General features: G+C 28.9%; 3 protein-coding genes and 1 long non-coding RNA gene across 6 annotated transcripts; 2 read left to right on the top strand and 2 right to left on the bottom strand.

Annotated features, from left to right (window-relative positions):
* The first annotated feature begins 43 nt into the window (after window positions 1–43).
* On the top strand, window positions 44–3,497 carry LOC139994305 (nuclear RNA export factor 2). Its single transcript, XM_072016859.1, has one exon. The coding sequence runs from the start codon at window positions 674–676 to the stop codon at window positions 2,285–2,287; it is 1,614 nt and encodes a 537-aa protein (XP_071872960.1). The 5' UTR covers window positions 44–673; the 3' UTR covers window positions 2,288–3,497.
* Ints1 (integrator complex subunit 1) lies at window positions 2,534–10,177 on the bottom strand. Of its 2 annotated transcripts, XM_072014579.1 has the most exons (14): window positions 9,967–10,176; window positions 9,627–9,806; window positions 9,040–9,521; window positions 7,666–8,955; window positions 7,405–7,580; window positions 7,171–7,323; window positions 6,406–7,083; window positions 4,541–6,337; window positions 4,170–4,484; window positions 3,591–4,053; window positions 3,395–3,519; window positions 3,144–3,334; window positions 2,789–3,061; window positions 2,534–2,710 (listed from the first exon to the last, which is right to left on the bottom strand). In XM_072014579.1, exons 2-14 carry the CDS (start codon window positions 9,790–9,792, stop codon window positions 2,595–2,597), a joined length of 6,225 nt encoding a protein of 2,074 aa, XP_071870680.1. In that variant the 5' UTR covers window positions 9,793–9,806; window positions 9,967–10,176; the 3' UTR covers window positions 2,534–2,594. The 2 variants fall into 2 exon arrangements, with proteins under 2 accessions (XP_071870680.1, XP_071870756.1); XM_072014655.1 differs by lacking the exons at window positions 2,534–2,710; window positions 2,789–3,061 and having other exon boundaries at window positions 3,182–3,324; window positions 9,967–10,177.
* A 438-nt stretch (window positions 10,178–10,615) lies between these two features.
* On the top strand, window positions 10,616–19,660 carry LOC139993221 (uncharacterized). Of its 2 annotated transcripts, none has more exons than XM_072014864.1 (11): window positions 10,616–10,928; window positions 11,465–11,699; window positions 11,778–11,982; window positions 12,099–12,415; window positions 12,485–12,584; window positions 12,672–12,978; window positions 13,058–13,214; window positions 13,280–13,418; window positions 13,509–17,705; window positions 17,794–17,961; window positions 18,668–19,660. In XM_072014864.1, exons 1-11 carry the CDS (start codon window positions 10,775–10,777, stop codon window positions 18,725–18,727), a joined length of 6,039 nt encoding a protein of 2,012 aa, XP_071870965.1. In that variant the 5' UTR covers window positions 10,616–10,774; the 3' UTR covers window positions 18,728–19,660. The 2 variants fall into 2 exon arrangements, with proteins under 2 accessions (XP_071870965.1, XP_071870880.1); XM_072014779.1 differs by having other exon boundaries at window positions 10,618–10,928; window positions 18,017–19,660.
* Window positions 17,816–20,122, bottom strand: LOC139996431 (uncharacterized). The gene is made up of 2 exons (XR_011802243.1): window positions 19,690–20,122; window positions 17,816–19,522 (listed from the first exon to the last, which is right to left on the bottom strand). It is a non-coding gene; the product is annotated as an uncharacterized lncRNA (long non-coding RNA).
* Between the last annotated feature and the right edge of the window lie 316 nt (window positions 20,123–20,438).

Below are 20,438 nucleotides of genomic sequence, written 5' to 3'. Positions count from 1 at the left end.
TTATTTGTTAAAATTAAATATATATTTGTTTTTGAAACAATTATTCAATAGCTTTGTTATTGAATTGTAGACGCAATAAAAATGAGTAAAAGTTAATATAAGAAACACAATATTTTCTGCAACTAAAATTTAAAGTAGAAATATTTAGGGTTAAGATATTTAATTTATTTCTTAAAAGTTTCAAATATTAAGGTTTTGAACAAATATTTTTGTTTTTACATATTATATACATTTTGTTAAAAATCAAATCTTAATAAATTGTTTCGTATAAGAAAAATATTATGTAAGTGCAAAAAAATTTGTTTTATATGATATTCGTAATTTAAATAAAAATGTAATGCGAGCATTAGTAAGTACATGTCACTCAATACTTAATATAAATCGTTGAATTAGTGATATTCTTCCAGAAAGTAATATTTTTTATATAGGACAATTTATCTAAACAGTGTATTGTATGTTTAAACAATTGTATAGAGAAATCTTTTATATATTTACTAGATATTGTTTGATTAAAATTAATTTCTAATGTCTTCTAACTATTTGTGAATAAATTTTATAAATTTAAGCGATTGTATTGTGAATTAATTTCATATTTTATTACTTTTAATTTTATTGTTGCTTTTTGTGAAAACATAAACTTTATAAATCAACATTATATACATTATCAAGAACAATGACAAATGCAGAAGTTGTTAAAAATATGTCAGACTGGGAACCATTACGACTGACATATATTAAACCATCATTTAATACTCAAGAATCAACTTTGGCAGCACGACAAGATTTATGGCACAAATTCATTTTATTTGGCATAGGACAATATAAAGCAACAGAAATGTTGAGAACTGTTATTGTTGCTTGTGAACCTGAAATTATATTACCCGTTATGTATAAAGAGGAAAATCCTAACAAAAGTACATTCCTGACAAAATGTAGTTGCAGCGCTATTGAAAATCTTGTAAAGCAAGGTTTATGTTTAACATTGTCAAATGGGCAAGAATTACGCATTGATATTATATTGGGATATACAGATTCTCAAAGTTTACAATTGAATCCTAATAGAATTATAGCACAGGCACTTTATTATAGGTATGAACCTACAAAAAAGGTATTGAACCTTGATGATTTTGAAAATGAAAAATCATTAAACTCAATATATTGTCCCATATCTTTACCTAAAATATTACACTTTGTCTTAAGATGTACTAAAATGGGTATTTTAAGCAATAATCGTGATTCACGGTTACCTGTTAGAGAACTGACTTTAAGATATAATCAAATTACAGGCATTGTCTTTTTCGAAAAATTTTTTAATTATCATTTAACCAAACTAGACTTACGTCATAATCAAATCACAGATGTGGAATACTTACGCTATTTTAGTGAGTTTAAAATAAGTGAACTTTGGTTGGATGGGAATCCACTGTGTGCAAAATACAGCAAGTGTCAAGATTATGTGCAAGCAGTAAAAAATGTTTTTCCTCATTTACAAAAATTGGATGGAATTGTAATAGGTATGGAACAAAAGTTTGTTCCTAATATTCAAAGTAACTTTCTAAGAGATGGTACAAATACTTGTTTGATCAAACAATTTGTGAAGCATTTTTTCACATTATATGATCAAGATGATAGACAAGTGATGAATGGTTTATATGGCAGAGATGCACTTTATTCTATGACTCTGGGACCTGTTTCAAATTACATTCATAAACAGCTAACTAAGACGTTTGTTACAAACAGAAATTTACTAAAATTTGTTGATTATGCAAAGTGCCAAGAATTTTTATTACGTGGACCAGAAAAAATCATTTCTGCGCTCAGAAATCAACCGCCTACGATACATCACTTTAAAACATTTTATATAGATTTATTGTATGAAGGAGAGATTCACATTGCAATTTCTGTGCAAGGAATGTTCTCATTTCGAGACATTCACCAATGTCCACCAATGTTTTTCAATAGAACTTTTATGATTATGAAAAAAGAAGATAATGAATATTGCATTACTAATGATCAGTGTTATCTTGACGGAACACCTGCTAATGGCACTTTGTCAGGAAACAGTGAAATAAGGTTTGAATCAAAAGGTGCTCCAAAATTTATTCCAACAGTGTTTAGTGTTTCTGAAAAAGAACAATTACTTACATTTTTACATGAATTGACTACAATGAATATGAAATTTTGTCACCAATATCTTGAAGATGCCAACTGGGATATTAGAACTGCTATTGTGACATTTATGAATATGTATACAGTCAACAATGTGCCACCTGAAGCTTTTCTATAATATGTATTTTACTGTATAATATTTATATAATACAGATGTCATTATTCGTTACATGCCTGTAATATAACAAGAAAATTGTATAATTGTACTATAAATTTGTACCTATGTAAAATATTAAATTAGTTATTTCATATATGTTATGTTATTTCATATAAGTACGGAAAAAAATTCATTTTCAACTTCATATAATAATTTCATTAATATTATTTTTAAAGATATATTACTACCTGAATAAAATAAGTGCCATTTTATTAAAAAAATCTTTATTTCATTTTATACAAAATATAAAATTACAATTTTCATGATATTAACAACCTTGTTGTGTATTTAGCAGAGCAATGGTTTTATTTATATATGGTATAGTATTCACATTTGAATTTACTCCTAATTCAAATACTTTTTGCATTAACGGTAAAGCGTGTTCTGAAATAAAATATAATTTATCAGAATACAATATATATTATCAAAACAGGTACTAGAATAAACTAAAGAGAAATATACCTTGCATACATAATACAATTTCTGGTAACTTCTCTAGAGCTGACATTAATATATCAGCTCTAGAACTGTCCAAACACCTTTGAAATGCAGACAAGATATTTGCATTTGATGCTGGACGATGTTTTAATGCTCTTGCTAATAATGTATGAGCAAGAGATCTTATGTTACTTTGCGGAGATACAAGCAATTCTGCTATATTGTCTGTTATAGATTCCAAAACTGAAGGTTTTCGTGATGACAAATGCTCAATTTCTTGAAGAGCGCTAAATACATCTAAAGCATAATATTAAAATTTGTATATTCTAATATTATAACGATATTTAAATTGAAATTAAATCGTATTTTCTAATCATACCTTCACCTTGCAGTTTAGATAATGTAGTTAACAATGAAGGCCAATGCTGTGGAATAATGGATTCTGTTGGAGGTGGAGTAGGAGGAACAGTAATTAAAATCTCCTCTATGTCTTCTCCTTCTCTTGGCATTGGAATGCCTGATACAAGCGTTCTAAGTGTAACTAGATTCGGATAATGTACCTGCAATTCACTATATGTAAGTGTAAGCTGATATCTGAAATTCATAGAAGAAATTATAGTTACTACTTACTGTAGAGCCTGAGCATGTTTCTGCAAATATTTCAATGCCCTTTGTGCATTATAAGAGATGTATGCTTGTAGTAATGTAATAAATCTATTTAAGAGTGGTATAAGATCTTTTACTGGACCATAATTCTGAAAATAAAACAGATTAGCTATTTTTAATTTGATTCATATTAATAATGTATAAATATTCCTTTACACACTTGAAAGCACTGAAAGTAATTCTCCAGTGTATCTTCCAAAGCAGTCTGATGTTCTTCACTAAATAAATGTGGTTGTAGTAATTCCAGTAACCCCATTATTTGTACAAAAAGATTTAGATGATGACCTGTTCTAAATTGACTAAAATCCAAATAAGATCTTCCCATTAGTGACGACGCTAACATTGGAAGTTGTCGTAACACTAAAATAGGATGCACAGCAGCCATTTTTCGGGCGCATAATTCGAAGTCTTGAGACCTAGAATTCCATGACTTTTGCCGCGGTGTTGCTGCTAGAGCAGTTAACAAAGAATGACTCATACAATCTAACACAGAACTCGTCCATTTTGTAATTTTTGCTCCTCCAACAAACTTTTTAGTTTGAAATGTGTCTAAGTAACATATTACTTTAGGTATTTTCATGTACATGTGTAACAAGAACTGATGCACCATATCTGAATCAACACTAAAAAATAAAAGAGAGAAATATTTAGAAAACTTCTATTAAAAAAGGAAACTTACTCTTTTTTTAAGTTTTGTTTCTGCAAAACAAAACTTAATACTACATTAAACTAGACATACTCTGAGTCATTCATCATACGTGCAGCCAAATATTTTACTACACTGGCTACCAAATGATCGTCTGTAGAAATACAGTGTAATAATAAATCAAGACGAGAATCCATTCGAGCAAGTGCAATGTTTCTGTTTTGACAATTATATATGATAACAGCTTCTGCAACTATATACGCTACGAGTGTTAGTAACTGTTTCTCGTGTAAAAGTAAAATATTTTCTGGAACATAATGTTTTGGCGTGAATTTGTCTCTGCCTTGCCAGAGTTTTGGATTACAAGTTAATGCCCACAAGAAGTCTAAAACAGCCGTCGGATCATACCTATGAAAATAACATTATATTACCTTCATATATTTTTTAAATTATTTTTTACTTACCCATCATCACATTTATCTAATAAATGTCCAACACATTTGTACAAAGTTGCCCAACTTGCTCTATGCGTCAATAAAGTTAACAAGTAGGGTCTAAATGAATGTGAACTCATAACATTGTTATCAACTTTCATTTGTATCTTCGTTTTCCCAAATAAAAGTTTCATTTGGAGAGTAGGACATGTTCCAATTAATTCTGGTTCAACAGATGCTAACCAATCGATTAATAAACCAGTTCGTGGCTTTAAAATGCCTTCGTTACTGTCATTCACTAGTAATCTTGCCATTGCTTCAACAAGAACGTCGGTTTTCTGTTGTTTCAGGCAAATATTTAATAACTTACGTCCAACTGCTTCTAAATTCACTGGATCCGTGCTTTCTAAAATAGATCCGGGATCTCGATTTTGCATCAACATCTTTAATTCCATGCTTTTTGGCGTTTTGGTTAATTGCACGTTTGCAAAGTCTCTTAAAATAGATAGAACTGGTGCTTTTACATCACCTATCAGCTGTATCAAGTTTAGACACATATTACGGGCTAATTCAACCACTTGTTTCGAAGTTGATGGCTTTTTTAAAGGCAACAATATTACTCGCATTAGGGTGCAAGAATACTGAGGCATGTGAACAAGCGAGGCTAGGAATTGTTTAACTTGCATTGAACTTAATACACTACATATATGTTGTATTGCCAACACAGCGGCTCCGCTTTCTTTAGCAGATTTCTGCAAATCTTTTGCTAAGGTTTTATGTAATCGGCGATATGCATCTATCTTTTGATTCATTGGTATATTCTCGATAAATAATCTGTTGATTAAATGTGGGACATCCGTTTTAACAGAAGATTGTATGACAGATTGTATTTGAACTACAGCACTTAGAGGTAAAGGTTCCTGTAATTGTGCGATAGTTACAGCATTTTCATCAGGTAACTCTGGCTCCATTAATTGTAAAACCTGTACAAAGACTAGTCCACCCGTTGCCCCTCTTCTGTGTTGAACTTCAACTAATTGTGCCATATATGTCTTATCGAGTACTGCTTCACCAACAGAACTCGGGTCAATTTGTACACCAGTATCCAATGTATGGAGTAATTTAGTCATTGATGGAACAGGAATACCGAAGCTCTGAATAAAAAGAACCAGTTGTTGTGGTTCCAAATCTTTAAGAGCTGCGTCAATTAAACGTGGTACACTACTCCTAATCATTCTTAGTTTTAACCAATCAGGTATTAATAAAGCTTCTTCGCTTGTATCAACAAGAAAAGCTTTTGGTGGTTCTGTATTCAACGGAAACCAAGTTTCAAGTAAAGCATCAAACAATACATCATCATCGGAGTCGTACGTTAATAAGATTATCATAGCATGAACAACTAAAATATGCATAGTACACTCTTCTCCTGTACTCCATTGTACTAATATCTGGTCTTGACTTTCAGACCAGGTATATTCCTCTGCTCGTGGAGATCGAGCTTTTTCTAGATAATTACAGAAAATCACCATGAAAGCATGCAAAGTCTGTTTAGCTGCTTTATTTGGTGGATTATCAATTTCTGGTTGCGGTAAAATAGCTGCTATAATCGTACTTCGTTCGACTACTAATTGAGATATTTCATTAACTAAATCAGTTAAATCGGGTAAATCATCGTCTGTAGTATGCGCAGCAAGATAAGATATGTACGCGTGTACAAGATCTGGATTATTTTCGACTTGACATGCACCTCGAAGAGCAGTAGAAACTAAAGATCGTACTGATAAGAAATGAGGTATGGACGGTAATTTGCGAAGAAGCCAGATCTCCCTAAAACAAATGGTTTTATTAGTTTTAAATTTGAAGAAGCATTATTAAAAGTGAACTTATGAAATTACTTTTCATTCTCTCCATCTATATCCATAGGTTCCTCTTCAGTAGGTATTGATCCAAGTACCATCTTCAAACCTGTAATTGCTTGAAGGCGACTGCCAGTTTGTTGACTGCTCAGTCTTCTTAAGAAATATTCTAACACCTCGTAAGCATGTTGTCGATCCTGTTCGGGATCAGTTAATAACATTTGAAGATGGGCTAATAGCTGTTGTTGTCTTGGTTGCTTCTCCACAGCTTGAGTACTAGTAGATAATAAAAATTCACAAAGACATTGTACAGGTAATTGACTAAGAGATCCCTCGCTATTTTGTACAAGATCTGCTAGCCATGGCATACTCTGAGACGAACTCTGTTGTTGTCTTTGTATTATATCTAATAAGAAATCTGGTTTACGAGATCGACAAAGTAAATGTCCCAGCCTATGAGACACATTTAATGATTGTATTTGTTCCAGTACTGCTGGAGGTGGTCTCCTAGCAATTCCAGTTGGTTCCATAGTCATTAGTTGTGATAGTAATAAACTATTTTGTTCTGATATTTGTATTCTTGTTGATGCAGCAGCTAAGTGCGATTCATATTCTAATATTTCTTGTTTCTCTATAGCTTCAACTTGCAATTCTTTCGAACGTTCTTGCTCTATTATTTCTGGTAATGCCATCGTTGGTGGTGGATAGGAGAAATGACTATAAGAAATAACACATTAAAAGAGATCTGTTGAGAAAGAATATAAGTATTTTTCTCTGCAAGATTATACAAAAATTTAAACTTACTTTGTAATGCACATTTCCATTAGAGTTCGTAAAATGGGATACCTTTTCCATGCAACAGCACCAATAGTAGAAGGATTGTGAGCAGCCAGTATTAATAACATTATCCACCCTTTCCAATATAAATTTGATATTGCCAAAGTAGGTGGTACATAGCTAAATAAAGTGAAATAAATAATTAATATGAATTTTTACTGAACTAGTTAAATTTATAATATTATTAAAATCTGTAAATACTTTGACGGTATGTTTATAGTTCCTGGTGGTTGATAAATGCACAAGTTAAAAATAAGTTCAATTATATCCAATTTATCAGCTTGTAATGTCGGGAAACTCTCAGTTGAGTTAGCTGCCGCTCGTCTAACTAATTGATCCACCAAATCTAATGTTTCTGAATGAGTAATGCCATTTTCCTAAAAGACAAGGTATACAACACAAACTATTATACTAGAGAAACATGCTATAGAAATAAATAAATTTATCATTTTAGATATATACTTTTGAAAAACCAATCAGTAATAGTCTTAACAGTGTATTCTGTAATAATGGAACATCCGAAATAAGACGTAAGTAAAATACTCTATCAGATTCGGGTGGCCAATTATCTAATTTATAGTACTGCTCTGGTGGTTCAAGCAGTAAAATTTTATGTAAGGCATGAAGGAGCTCATTTTTTCCAATAGCGTACATCTGTGGCGCCGAATTCTGTAGCCATAACACGGCTTCAAATTGTATTGTCGCTACCATGTTCTGAAATTGATGTAATAAAGCTATATCTTTTTTATCACCTCTTTGTGCTAATGCTGCAGCTTCTTTAACTTGTGGGCTGATAGCTAGTAACATACATAAGCACAATAAATCTGCAATTGAAATGAAGACTCGTTCTTTGAATTCGAAATTAAGCAACTGTTGCGCTATATCTTGTCTTTCGGACATTAATGTGCGCGCAAAAATAAGTAAATTAATATCGTGTCGACAAACACGTACGATTTCTCTGAGTAAAGCACGTAAAGGTCTCAGATAATCTTCTCGGTTCATTAATAAATCCTGAAATATTTCTGCAAGTAACTTAGCCGCTTGCTCGGATAAAGTTTGAAACATTACACCTATCATTGGCATATTATTTGGATTTCTTGCATTAGATAATTCGTTATAAATTGTATGTTTTAAGATAGTAGATAAATTTTCAGGGTGCAAGCCGATTAATTCCTTTACGCCATTTAGATATAAATTAATTACAGCTTTAGTTTTCAATCTCATTTTTACTAATTGACTTATAACTTCAACATCTCTTTGTGTATGAGAAGTACAATTGTAACAAATATAACTCAATAATTCTTGGGCAGGTCTCATTAGTTTCGGATTATGCAACCATACTTCTAATCTTGGAACGGCGATATTTCTGATTTCTACAAAACCACAGGCTGAAGAAAGTAATTTTAGAAAGTTTTTGGTAATTGACTCTGGTTGTCGTCTATTCAACTGTTCTTTCACAGCTTCAAGAACAATGAACTCTATGTTCTCTATACAATGAGTGTATCTAGGAGTAATAGGAAACTCTATCTTTTCTTTGTCGGCAGAAAACTGTACAGATGAAGATCCTGGATCTTCATCGTCAATTGTAGATGGACTATGACAATCTCGTGGTGTTAATACAGATAGTTCTGGTTGTAGGACACTTTTTGGTGGATGCCTTGTATTAAATCCTGTTAAAATATTATCTACAAAACCTTTGCATTCTTCATGATCAACCCATACTCTTTCACCTAAAGCATCCTCAATGTATAGCTAGGAAAAGGATAATAAAAATTAATTCTAAATTAAATGTTACATATAACTAATAAACATTAATATAATATATCTGTGAACAACCTTAACAAAGATTTCTGGCCAATTTCTTTTATCATGAAACCCCTTCATTAACAAATTAGCTGCAAGTACAGGAACTAATGGGTTTCCTTTTGTTTTATAATTATGTCCTTGATCCCGTTTCAATAAAGAGGATAGTGCATGTAATATACAATCATTTGAAAACATAGAAGGACGAATTTTTGCTAAGTACAATAATCCCATGTATACCAATGTATCAGGTTTCCATTTCTGATTTTTAAGTGTTTTTATGGCACCACAAATAATGCCTATAACTTTGTCACCTTCATCATTATCATTAGCTTCTAGGACCATTGGAACAAAATCTGCTGGATCAGTATCTATGGCTACCAATTCCCAAGCTTCAGCACTTGAGAATGGTGGTCGTTGATGAGAAACATGTGCAGCAAGTTTAGGTTTCTTTTGTGGGATATATTGAAAAGATTGAAGTGATCCTGATGGTGCCTCTCTTTTTCTGTCAGTTCCTACATAATTTTTTATATATTAGATAAATAAATTGTATCATAAATTTTCTTTAATTTTCTTCAAATTTGTCTAGACCTATATTAAAATAACAATCTTTTATTTACCAGAAGTTGAAGTATTACTACTTTGCTTAGAATGAATAACGCCTGGTCTTTTAACATCAGAATTTTCATTACGCGAACCTTTGGACCCAAGTGCGAATAAATCAGAAGGATGCTGAGCAATCTTACTTTTTGCACCTCTGCCAATTCCTGCCTTTCCACGATCCATTATGATATTTGTATCTTTTAAGTTTAAGAAAATAGAAAGCGTAGTTAATAATCAATGGCACACTGTTCACTTTTTGAATAAAATAGATATATAGAATCATCACAATATAATATTCAGAATCATCATCAGAATAATAATAAATAAATATTTGAAAATATTTCGTATTAAACTAACCTATGCAACATTTATAATACGAAATTCCAAAAATTTCTCTTCCGGAAAATATATCTAATATAATACATTACTAGCAATATTAGATACATGAAGTAATTTATTACAATTAAAAATGTAGATATGATATTATTTTCCTACGTCAATAAATTAATGTTCTTCCAAACAGAACAATTTCGGCCAACAACACTAGCAGACATACACACTATCGATATCGTTTTGCTAAAGATTCGATAAGATCGAATTGACAATTGGATCCGGCAATCACAAATTTAAACTGATGAGCAATAATTGCAAGGTCAGAAAATAAAAATAATATCGAATATTAACAATTTAAGGGACCTTTCATCGCTTAATTTTTGCTTTTAAATGTACTTTTTAATATTGAAATCTGTACTTACATTAATAAAAGAATAATGCATTAACGACCTAAATTTTTATCAGTTTAACTCTAAATTCTAAGAATATTGCAATTAGTCATCAAGAAATCATTAAATAATGTATTAAACACGTATGCTGTTTTAAAACATACAATATTCAAATGTATTTTTTAGCATATGGAATTCAATATATTTATAGTCTTATCACGTTCTTGCTTATTGTATTGCATGCTTAAATGAACCAATCAGACCATAGAAAATTTAAATTTAAATGAGTGTTGAAGTTGAAGCAGTCGTCATTTCAAATGGCAGTTGCGATGTGCGGAGCGATATGTGGAGACGTAAAAAATTAATTAAAGACGAAGTAGTCACACAAAAACATTTCTATCAAAATTTCTATGCTACTTCGTCTAACATATTGATAAAGAAAAATGTTAAGCGATGTTAAGGTGGGAATCAAATTGAGGCCTTTGATTCAACAAGAACAAGATGAAAATTTATCAATGCAATGGATTGTAAAAGGAAATTCGATTGTTTCATTAGATCAAGAGACAAATAAGTGGAGGGATAATGAATTTCAGTTTGGTATGTGTCAATAATTGCAATGCTATTTTAATTTTTATTCCTTCATATGTACAGGAATAATTATCAAAATATAACCTACTTATCTTTTTAATGAAAGATTATATTTTTACTAAGAATATTAATTACTAGAAATGTAAAAATTTCATTAATTGTCAAACAACTAATTGATAATTGTTTGTTGATATATTAAATTATGTTAAACATTATTATTATAAATCACTTAATATATAATTAATATTTATTTATATAAAATAGGTAATAGAATTATAAACATTCATGCATTATGATATTTATAACCTACATTTTTTTCTATTATATACATTTCAAGAAAGGAGAAAATTTATTCAATAATAAGTTTAATTATTGAATGTTAATAATTTTCATTTATATAAGTAAATTTATATATTACATGTTTATAATATTTATTAATTATAATTACTTATATATTATATATTATAGTTTCATTTACATAATAAGCAATATTTACTCTGTAGTATTTTATTATTATATTATTAATTTTTAATATTTTTTTATAGATTATAGCTTTGATGTAAATACAAGAAATTCCAAAGTATTTGATAGTATTATAAAATCTATTGTTGATGCTACTATAGATGGTTTTAATGGAACAATATTTTTTTATGGTCAGTTTCATTCTGGTAAAACATACACAGTGACAGGCACTTCAGAAGATCCAGGCATAATACCACTTACTGCTGAATACATATTTAATGCTATTTCAAATATCATTCAATGTGAATTTTTATTAAGGTTTACATTAAAAATTATTTTTAGATTGTACATTTTTATTTATTTTTATTATTATTTATTTTATTTATTCTTTTCTAGGGTATCTTATTTAGAAATTCGCGATGAGAAAATAAATGACTTATTAGATATGAATCAAATTGATTTAGAATTATATAAAGATAACAACGGACAAATAATTGTTAAATGTACAGAAAAAATTACAAATTCTTCAGATGATATGTTATCTATAATGAAAGAAGGAATTAAGAATAAACATATTAGTAGTCATAGTATATTTCAAATTGTAAGATTGCATAGAATATTTTATATATATTATATATTATATATTATATCATTATATATATATATATATCACACTTTATTGTAATATTTAGTGTAATAGATACACATACTTTTTAGATAATTGAAAGTCAACAAATTGAAGGAGATTCAAACAATACTGTACAATTATCACAATTAAATTTGGTAGATCTTGCTGGTTTTACAAAAGTTCATTGTACAAAAGGTATTGAAGAACATCAAACTGATATATCTCTTTTTACTCTAGAATCAATAATTACACAAATAAGTAAGTCACAAAATGCCCAAGAACATATTGGTTATCATAATAGTAAATTAACAGAATTACTGCAGTCATCATTAAGTGGCAATGCTTTAATAGCTGTAATATGTACAGTAACACCTGCTGCTTTAGAGGAAACATATTACACTCTATTGTTAGTATGCTATTTTTACAATGCCATTTATAACTTTACATATATTAGAATATAATTTTTGATATTTAGGTTTGGATCACATATTAAAAAGATTAAAACTAAACCACAAAGAAACAAAGTTATGTCTGATGCATCGCTTCTTCATTATGCAAAACAAGTGAAATTAGAGGTTTGTACAATTAATTGTAATTTTATTTTGAAAATTAACCCATGTTTTTATGACAATTGCTGTGCTATATTAGAATTATTTCATTAGCAAATAAGAAATGGAAACTCATCTATAGAAGTAGAAGAAGTAGAATCTAACAAACTACAACAGAAATGTCACTTGTTAGAGGAACGTATAAAATTATTAAAGACTCAAACTATTTCTGGATATGAAAAAAATTGTGAAAAAGCACTTAACTATAAGTCTAAAAGAAGAGAAATTTGGTGTAATCCTGGAATGATCAAACCGTATTTCCCTGTATTTCATACTCAAACTTGCTTACCAACAATAAAAGAAATTTCACCTGAGAAACTACATAAAAAAAACATTATGCAATCAGTTGACATAAATGAAAGTAAATTTATTACATTGTGCAATTTGTTTTTCACAATGTTCTTTATTATTTAAAAATTTAGCTTACTTTGTATTTTCAGCATTTCAGACAGATCTTGAATCAGAAGCAATTGATTATGAAGTAGACTATGAAATCAAAGTGAATAATAATATTGGTAATGAACATGTTAAATGTATGAAAAGTGATAATTTATTTCTAATGCCAGAAACACAAGATACTTTGATACAAACTTCTAGGTATATATTTTTCATTGTTAAAATATTGTCTATTACAATTTAATGTTTCCTCTTATCTGCAACAGAAATCAAATATGTCCTTCTACACCAAAAAGTATTTTACGGGAATGTATCGTGGACTTGACAACGCAACTTACTGAACTTCGTGAATTCACGACTTTAGAGAAACAACTTACGTGTGAAGGAAACCATTGTTGCAAACATGTAAGTGCAATTAATATTTATATGCCTATATCTTAAAAGATTCTTTAATTTTATACATATATATTTTTATAACTTTGCATCTTTATCAAGAACATAGGAGAACAAGCGGAAATACAGTTTGTTTGTGATGGTTTTAAAAATAACAGAATTGATAAATATTCTCCAAATTATGTAATACAATTAGAAGAAGAGAAAGATAAATTAGCAGTAGAGGTAAAGTTAAAAAGTCAAGAATTGGCCGAAATAAAGGATGATGTTCGAAGCCTTAAATTAGATATAGAAAAATTTGAAAAAACTATTTATTTATTAACAAATGAAAATATGGAAATGTCAAATAAATTGTCCGTTGAAAACGAACGTTCGAAAGAAACTGAATTAAATTTTCAAACAACAATTACTGAGCTTTACACACAGATTTCGAAAATTACGGAAGAAAAGATTAATTTAGAAGGCGATATAACTGTCTTAAACGAACAATTAGAATCATTTCGCTCAAAAACCACAGGACAATACAATAATGAACAATTACTAATTGAACATCAGAATAAAATTGATGCACTGAAAACAGAAAATATTGAATTATCAACTATTATTGCAGATAAAAATAAGGAACTTGAAAATGTTAAAGAAAGTAAATCGCTATTATATGACCATGATTGTGTTTATAAGGATAAAGTCACATTATTGACTGAAAAAAATAAATGTTTAATGCAAGAAAATAATGAACTTTCCTCTGATCTAATGGATAAAATTGAGGAAAGTGATATATTGAAAGAACAGTATGATATTTTGAATAATAAAATGATTTTAATAAAAAACGTAGATTCCAAAAACGACATAGAAGAATTAAGATTGGAAAACAATATTTTAAAAGCTAAGATAGCAGAATTAAAAATGAAAATAACAATATTAACTAATGAAAATGCAAAGATTTCCAATAATCTATTAGAAAGTATGGAGGATTTTGATAACCCATGCAATGAAAAAGTAAATAGCAATTCATTGCATTTATCTATAGTACCTGATAATTCTGAAAAATCAAATGAGACTATGGAGAAAATATTACAAGGAGAAAGTTACGAAGAACTGTCAAATAAGGTTATAGTATTACAGGACAAAGTTACTCATCTATCTCGTTTAAATAAAAAATTAAGTGATTTAAAATTATCATCCTGTGGTCAATGTGAGCATTTAAAGAAGATAAGTGAGAGTCGTAGAGCTTTTAAACTTGAAGCAAAAATTTTAAATCACAAATTGGAAGACTTACAAAAAAAGTTCAATCAGAAATGTGAGGATACTGAAGCATTAAAACTTAAGGTTAATCAAGAGTTGAATATAAGTTTTACTGATACACCCTTGAACACTAGTTTTGTAGATAGAATGAATGTAAGCTTTGTAGAGGAGAAGGTTCAACACTTAAATAACGAATTACGGACTTTGAAGCATGACCACGATGAACTTTCAGTTTCATATATAAAAAAATGTGACGAACTTGAAAACCTTCATAATGAAACGAAAATCGAGCACCTTCAAAATAATATCGAACAAGTGAAAGAAGATATAGATGAAATAAAAAAAAATAGTGCACATTTTGTTTCTATGCTTAGTAAATTTAGGACGGAAAAAGAAAACTTATTAGACCAAATCAATACACTAAGAAGCGATAATGAAGCGTTACAACAAAAAGTAGCAGAAAAAGAGATATTAGCAGCTATAGCTACAGAGAAAGCTCAAATTCTTGAGAATGAATTATCATGTATGAATAAAGAACTCGAACAGTTTTTTGTGAAAGAAAAACTAATGCAGACCGAAAAAATGACACTAGAAATACAACTAGAAGGTTTAAAGGTTGAAAATGAAAATAAAGGTAATCTTATTACTAAATTAAATGGAACGACTGATGATTTGAATGGATGTATATTATCACTGAAACATGAATTAGATTTAACAACAAACCAAAAAAAGGAATTAACTATATTAACTGAAAATATTAAATGTAAATATAAAAATGAATTAGAACTTCTAAAAAGGCAATGTGATAAATTAGAACAAGAAAAGCAAAAAAGTATAGAAACAGAAAAACATGTAACACTGCGAGTAAATGAATTAGAGTCATATATAGGAAAACTTAAAATAGATTTGGAAAAACAAAAAAACTTACATTGTGAGTTAAATACTATCAAGGAACATATGATCAAAGAATTAAAATCATTTAAATTGAATTCTTTAGATTTTTTAAATAAAACTGCAGACGAAATTTTCATCATTTTTTTGCAAACGATCATGTTGAAAGAAGAAGAAGTAATTAAAGAAATGAGAGAATTACTCGAAAAAGATAAATTAAAATTAGAGGATGAAAAGCGACAAAGTGCAGATACTGAAAAGCGCGCAGTGTTATGGGCTAAAGAATTGGAAATAGAAAATGAAAAATTACACGTTGATTTAACAAAAACGGAGTGTTTATGTATAAAAAAGCAAGATGAAATTAACCAATTAAAACACCTTATAAAAGAAAGTAATCATGAAAAGGAGATACTTAAAGAAAAAATGGAAGTGCTAGAAACTGATTTCAATAATTTACAAAGCGAATTTGACAAACAATGCAAAGTAGATATTCAACAGAAAGGACAAGCATCTATTGTTGCACAAAAACGAGAAAAACAAGTACAAGAAGCTCTTAAATACAAAGAAATTGAACTTCAGTCTAATATGAAATCTGAAAAGGAACGGTATGAAAAGAAAATAGAAGAGTTAGTTTGCACTATAGAAATCCATAAAACAAAAAACCTAGAATTGAAAAACAATATTGAAGGGCTTGAAGCTAATGAAAAACAGTTGAAAAATATTATAGAAGCAAATTCCTCAGAACTGAAAGTAACCAATCAAACTATTTATAAAATGACACTTGATTTTGAACATCTCACAGAAGCTTATAACGAATTAAACCGCGATGTAAAAGAAAAAGCGTCTCGAATTGAAAACATCACAGCACTTTTGAAAAACAAATGTGACATGCTATCCGAATATAAAACTAAATTCGAAACTATTATACCAGATTATGAAATACTACAAAATCAAGTTAAAGAAAGAAAAGAAAGCATAGAACGATATAAAGAAGAAATAGAAAGATTGAAAATGGAAAAGGAAAAACAAATTGAAGAAATCAAAGATAAATTAAATTCAGAAGAAATAAAAAATACCGGATTAAATAAACAATTAAACGAATTAAATAGCAAAAATATTGCTTTGATAGAAGAATTAGATAACTTAAAAGAAGTATGTGAACAATTGCGACAAGTAAATGCGAAATTAGAAAGAAAGATTAGAAATAGTACAAGTAAAATAAAAGCTGAAGCAGACATGGAAGAATTAAAAGATGTAAATAAAAGGTTGCAAAATAACTTGGAAGGTGCAAGTAACCGTATAATTGAACTGCAGGAAAGCAAAAATAAAACTTTCAAAGAATTAGTTAATTTAAAAAATCAATATGAATTACTGTCCCAAGAAAATGCTGAACTAAAGAAAACTTTATCATTACACAAATCCAGAGAAAATACTTCATATTTATTTGCAGAAGATAGTAAATATGATACACTTCTTCAAGAAAAGAATAAAATTGCACTACAATTAGAAGGTAAAAAATTATTATTGTCACAAAAAGATAAAGAGATTGTAGAATATGTAAGTCAAATCAATGATTTGATTATTAAAAAAAAAGAACTTGATAACCAATTAAAAGATAAAATGTACATTCAGCAAGCTGAAAATAAATTGGTTAATGAATTAACGAAAAAGTTAACAACTTTAGAAGAAGAAAATAAAGAAATGAAAGATCAACTTAAAACGTTTAAAACAGTAACACAAACTAACATAAAACAGGTAGGAGATACAAAGTTAGACAATGAAAAATTTATTGATACTCTGAAAAAAAGGAATTCGGAATTACAAATTAAATTTAATGAGTATCAAACTGAATTGGAACTAAAAAGTAGCAGTAGCGATTCAAGATCTACTAGTCCAGCTTTTGAAAACAACAGAAGAAGACATAGTAGGAATGAGATATTTAATCAAAGAAGACAATTGGAAGATGTAATAATTGATACAGATCCCAATGAAGATAGACAAACGTGTCAAGTATTAAGAAAAAAAATTCATGAATTAGAATTGCAACTAGTAACAAAACATGGACAAATTTCAGCATTAGAAATCCAAATCCAGAGTGAAAATTTTCCTTATCTACAAAAATGTAAGGAATTGCAGGAACTTCTGCTCACATCTCGCAAAAAGGTGTGTATAATACCAATCTTTTCCAATCTACTTTTAGGAAATAAAATTGATCAAATTGATGAAAATTAAAAATACATTTTTTTTTTAGAATGCTGAACTTAGTTCTGAGATAAGAAAACTTCAGAGGACTCTAAACGACATTAACGCGTGGGAATGTGACATATGTAGACGATGGCGAATTAATAGAAGAGAACAAGCATGTCAAACATTTAATAATGCGCAACAACTTTTTACGATAAATAACGAAATAATTAAGGTAAGTAAAAATATAAAGTAATTTTATATAAAAAACAATTATAACAATTGTGCAGGATGATACAAAAATAATGAAATTGGAAAAAGAGAAAGCAATAATAAAAGATGTATGTCGTGCACGATGCCGACAAATAAGAGAATTGGAGGATAAAGTAAGAGAATTAGAAGAAGCACAGACATCACATTTAAAGTGCATTGAATTTTTGAAAGAAAGATCTAATCAACAACATACTTCCATGGTGCACTTCAATAAACAATTTGACTTGGAAAAAAATATGGAACTGTGAGAAGCACAGTTCTTTAAATATGCTTTGCTTGAAACTAAACTATCAAGATTTCGTTTTTTTTTTTTTTTTTTTTTTTGGTGGTGCTTAACTATTGGAATGAAACTAATATAATTTATTTATTTATATATGCAATGGGATGTACATGCATTATTATTTAGTGTAATTAGAACCAAAATTCAAGTGACATGTAAGTCACTATATTTGTGTAAACATGGAAAAGTAATTACTTTCTATTTTAAAACAGGATATTTATGTATTATTTATTGAATATTTGCATATATTGTTGAAATTTTTTTCATATGCATGTTATTTAGAATCTGCATGTTTATTCTTCGGATTTTCTATTTTTCTGCTACTTTTTGAATAATTAAAGTTTTGAAAAATTAAATTTATACATTATATATTTAATGTTTTCTACAGAGCAATGAAAGAAACAGCTTCAGCCAATGTGTTAAAGCTTGTAAAGTCTTCAAGTTATAGAAGAAGCATATGGAACTCTAATTAATAAAAATATCTTCCAAAAATTATAGCCTATGATATCGTTAAAAATATATGTAGGAAGGCTATCACTATTCAAGTATTACATTCATTCCTACTTTGTTAAGTTAATGTAAATAGCAACAATATTAAAGTATCTGCATTTCTGAGATATTATATTTTTGTACTTTCATAAAATAATGTAAATACGGATAAACTAATTTTTATATGTACTCTGACGTAAAAAGTGGCTATATTTATATATGTCGTATCATTCATGCCAACTTTATAATAAAACACAATCTGTGATTCTGTAAACTTTCATAATATAATTGCATTAATGTTAATATATATGGGGTATCCTAAACTTAATTGGTCAAACCACAAGGGCTTAATTTACAGTCAAAAAGATGAAAAAAATGTTGTATAAAGTTTGTCACCAAATACTTTGTTGCAAAGTTATAGAGATATTGTACACAGTAAAACTCAGCAAAAAGAAACTCTCTTTATAGTACTTCATAATCAATTCCATTGTTCATTGTTCATCATATCCATATTTTATAACTATTAATGACATGGAATTGTTACCATATGATAAAAAACATGTAACTACACTGACACAATAACACAGTCAACTTCTGTGTGCTATGATGAAAAATGCGTTATCTATTTCATGCATACAATATTTGTTTAAAATATAACAAAGTATTTATTGACAAACTTTATATAACATCTCTTTCTTCTTTTTGTCTGTAAATTAGAAGTTCTCACAGTATGGTCGTTTAAGTTTGGGACACTCTGTATATAAAATGTGCCATAAATTAATTATTGTTCCGAGTTCAAACTTAAATTATATAATGTAATTGTGACGTAAAAAAAGAAAGAAACATGTATATCAGATTTATTATTATAACAATTAAAACAGTGAAGAAATAATTAAGTTGTACTACATTAAATTCACTCACTAAAATGTAAATAAAAAATATTAAGTGCTAAAATTATTTCCCTTTCGCTTGAAATATGTACTCTAATGTAGTCATTACGAAGTACCAGAGAAGAAATGAAAGTGTTCGCGCCCGTAGTTCTGGTTGTTTCATGTACAGGTGCTGCACCATGTGGTCACGTGCTGAGTTAACTAAAATTAGCATACTTAAGAACCTATAAAATTAGGGTTCTGCCCTGTTTAGTCGTAATGTAGCTTATACAAGAAACTATGTATTTAAGCTTAAAGTTAGGGATTTTGGTTGCACACTAGCATAGATAAGAACCTATTTAATCATACGGTTCTACGAAAAAGTTTTGTAGGTTCTTATCTTAGGAAAAGAGACGAATTCAATGACCTTGCATATGAGGTGAGTTACTTTTGTAAAATATTATAAATTCGTCAATTCCTAAAGACTCAAGTGAACCAGAGTTGATAGCTACCGACTATTAGGTTGCTATAAACGCTGTAAATAAATATTGAATTTCTTATCTTCCATGATGCTTCTCAAATTACCAAACATTACTGAATCGTGGAAACTCACTTTAGTTGACATACTTTAGTGGAATAAAAATTGTAAGTGTCAAAAATATCTATCAAATGAGACGTCACATATTAAAATTGGTTAAATCGTTGAGCCATAAATAAATAAAAACCATCCAAAGTTACACTATTTTCAATTATCAATTATTCATGAAAAATTCAGGATGAAAAGTTAAAAATTTATGAGAA

Source organism: Bombus fervidus, chromosome 1, assembly GCF_041682495.2.
Source record: "Bombus fervidus isolate BK054 chromosome 1, iyBomFerv1, whole genome shotgun sequence".
NCBI lineage: Eukaryota > Metazoa > Arthropoda > Insecta > Hymenoptera > Apidae > Bombus > Bombus fervidus.
The sequence above is the reverse complement of the archived record's forward strand: the minus strand, read 5'-3'. Positions and strand labels throughout refer to the sequence as shown.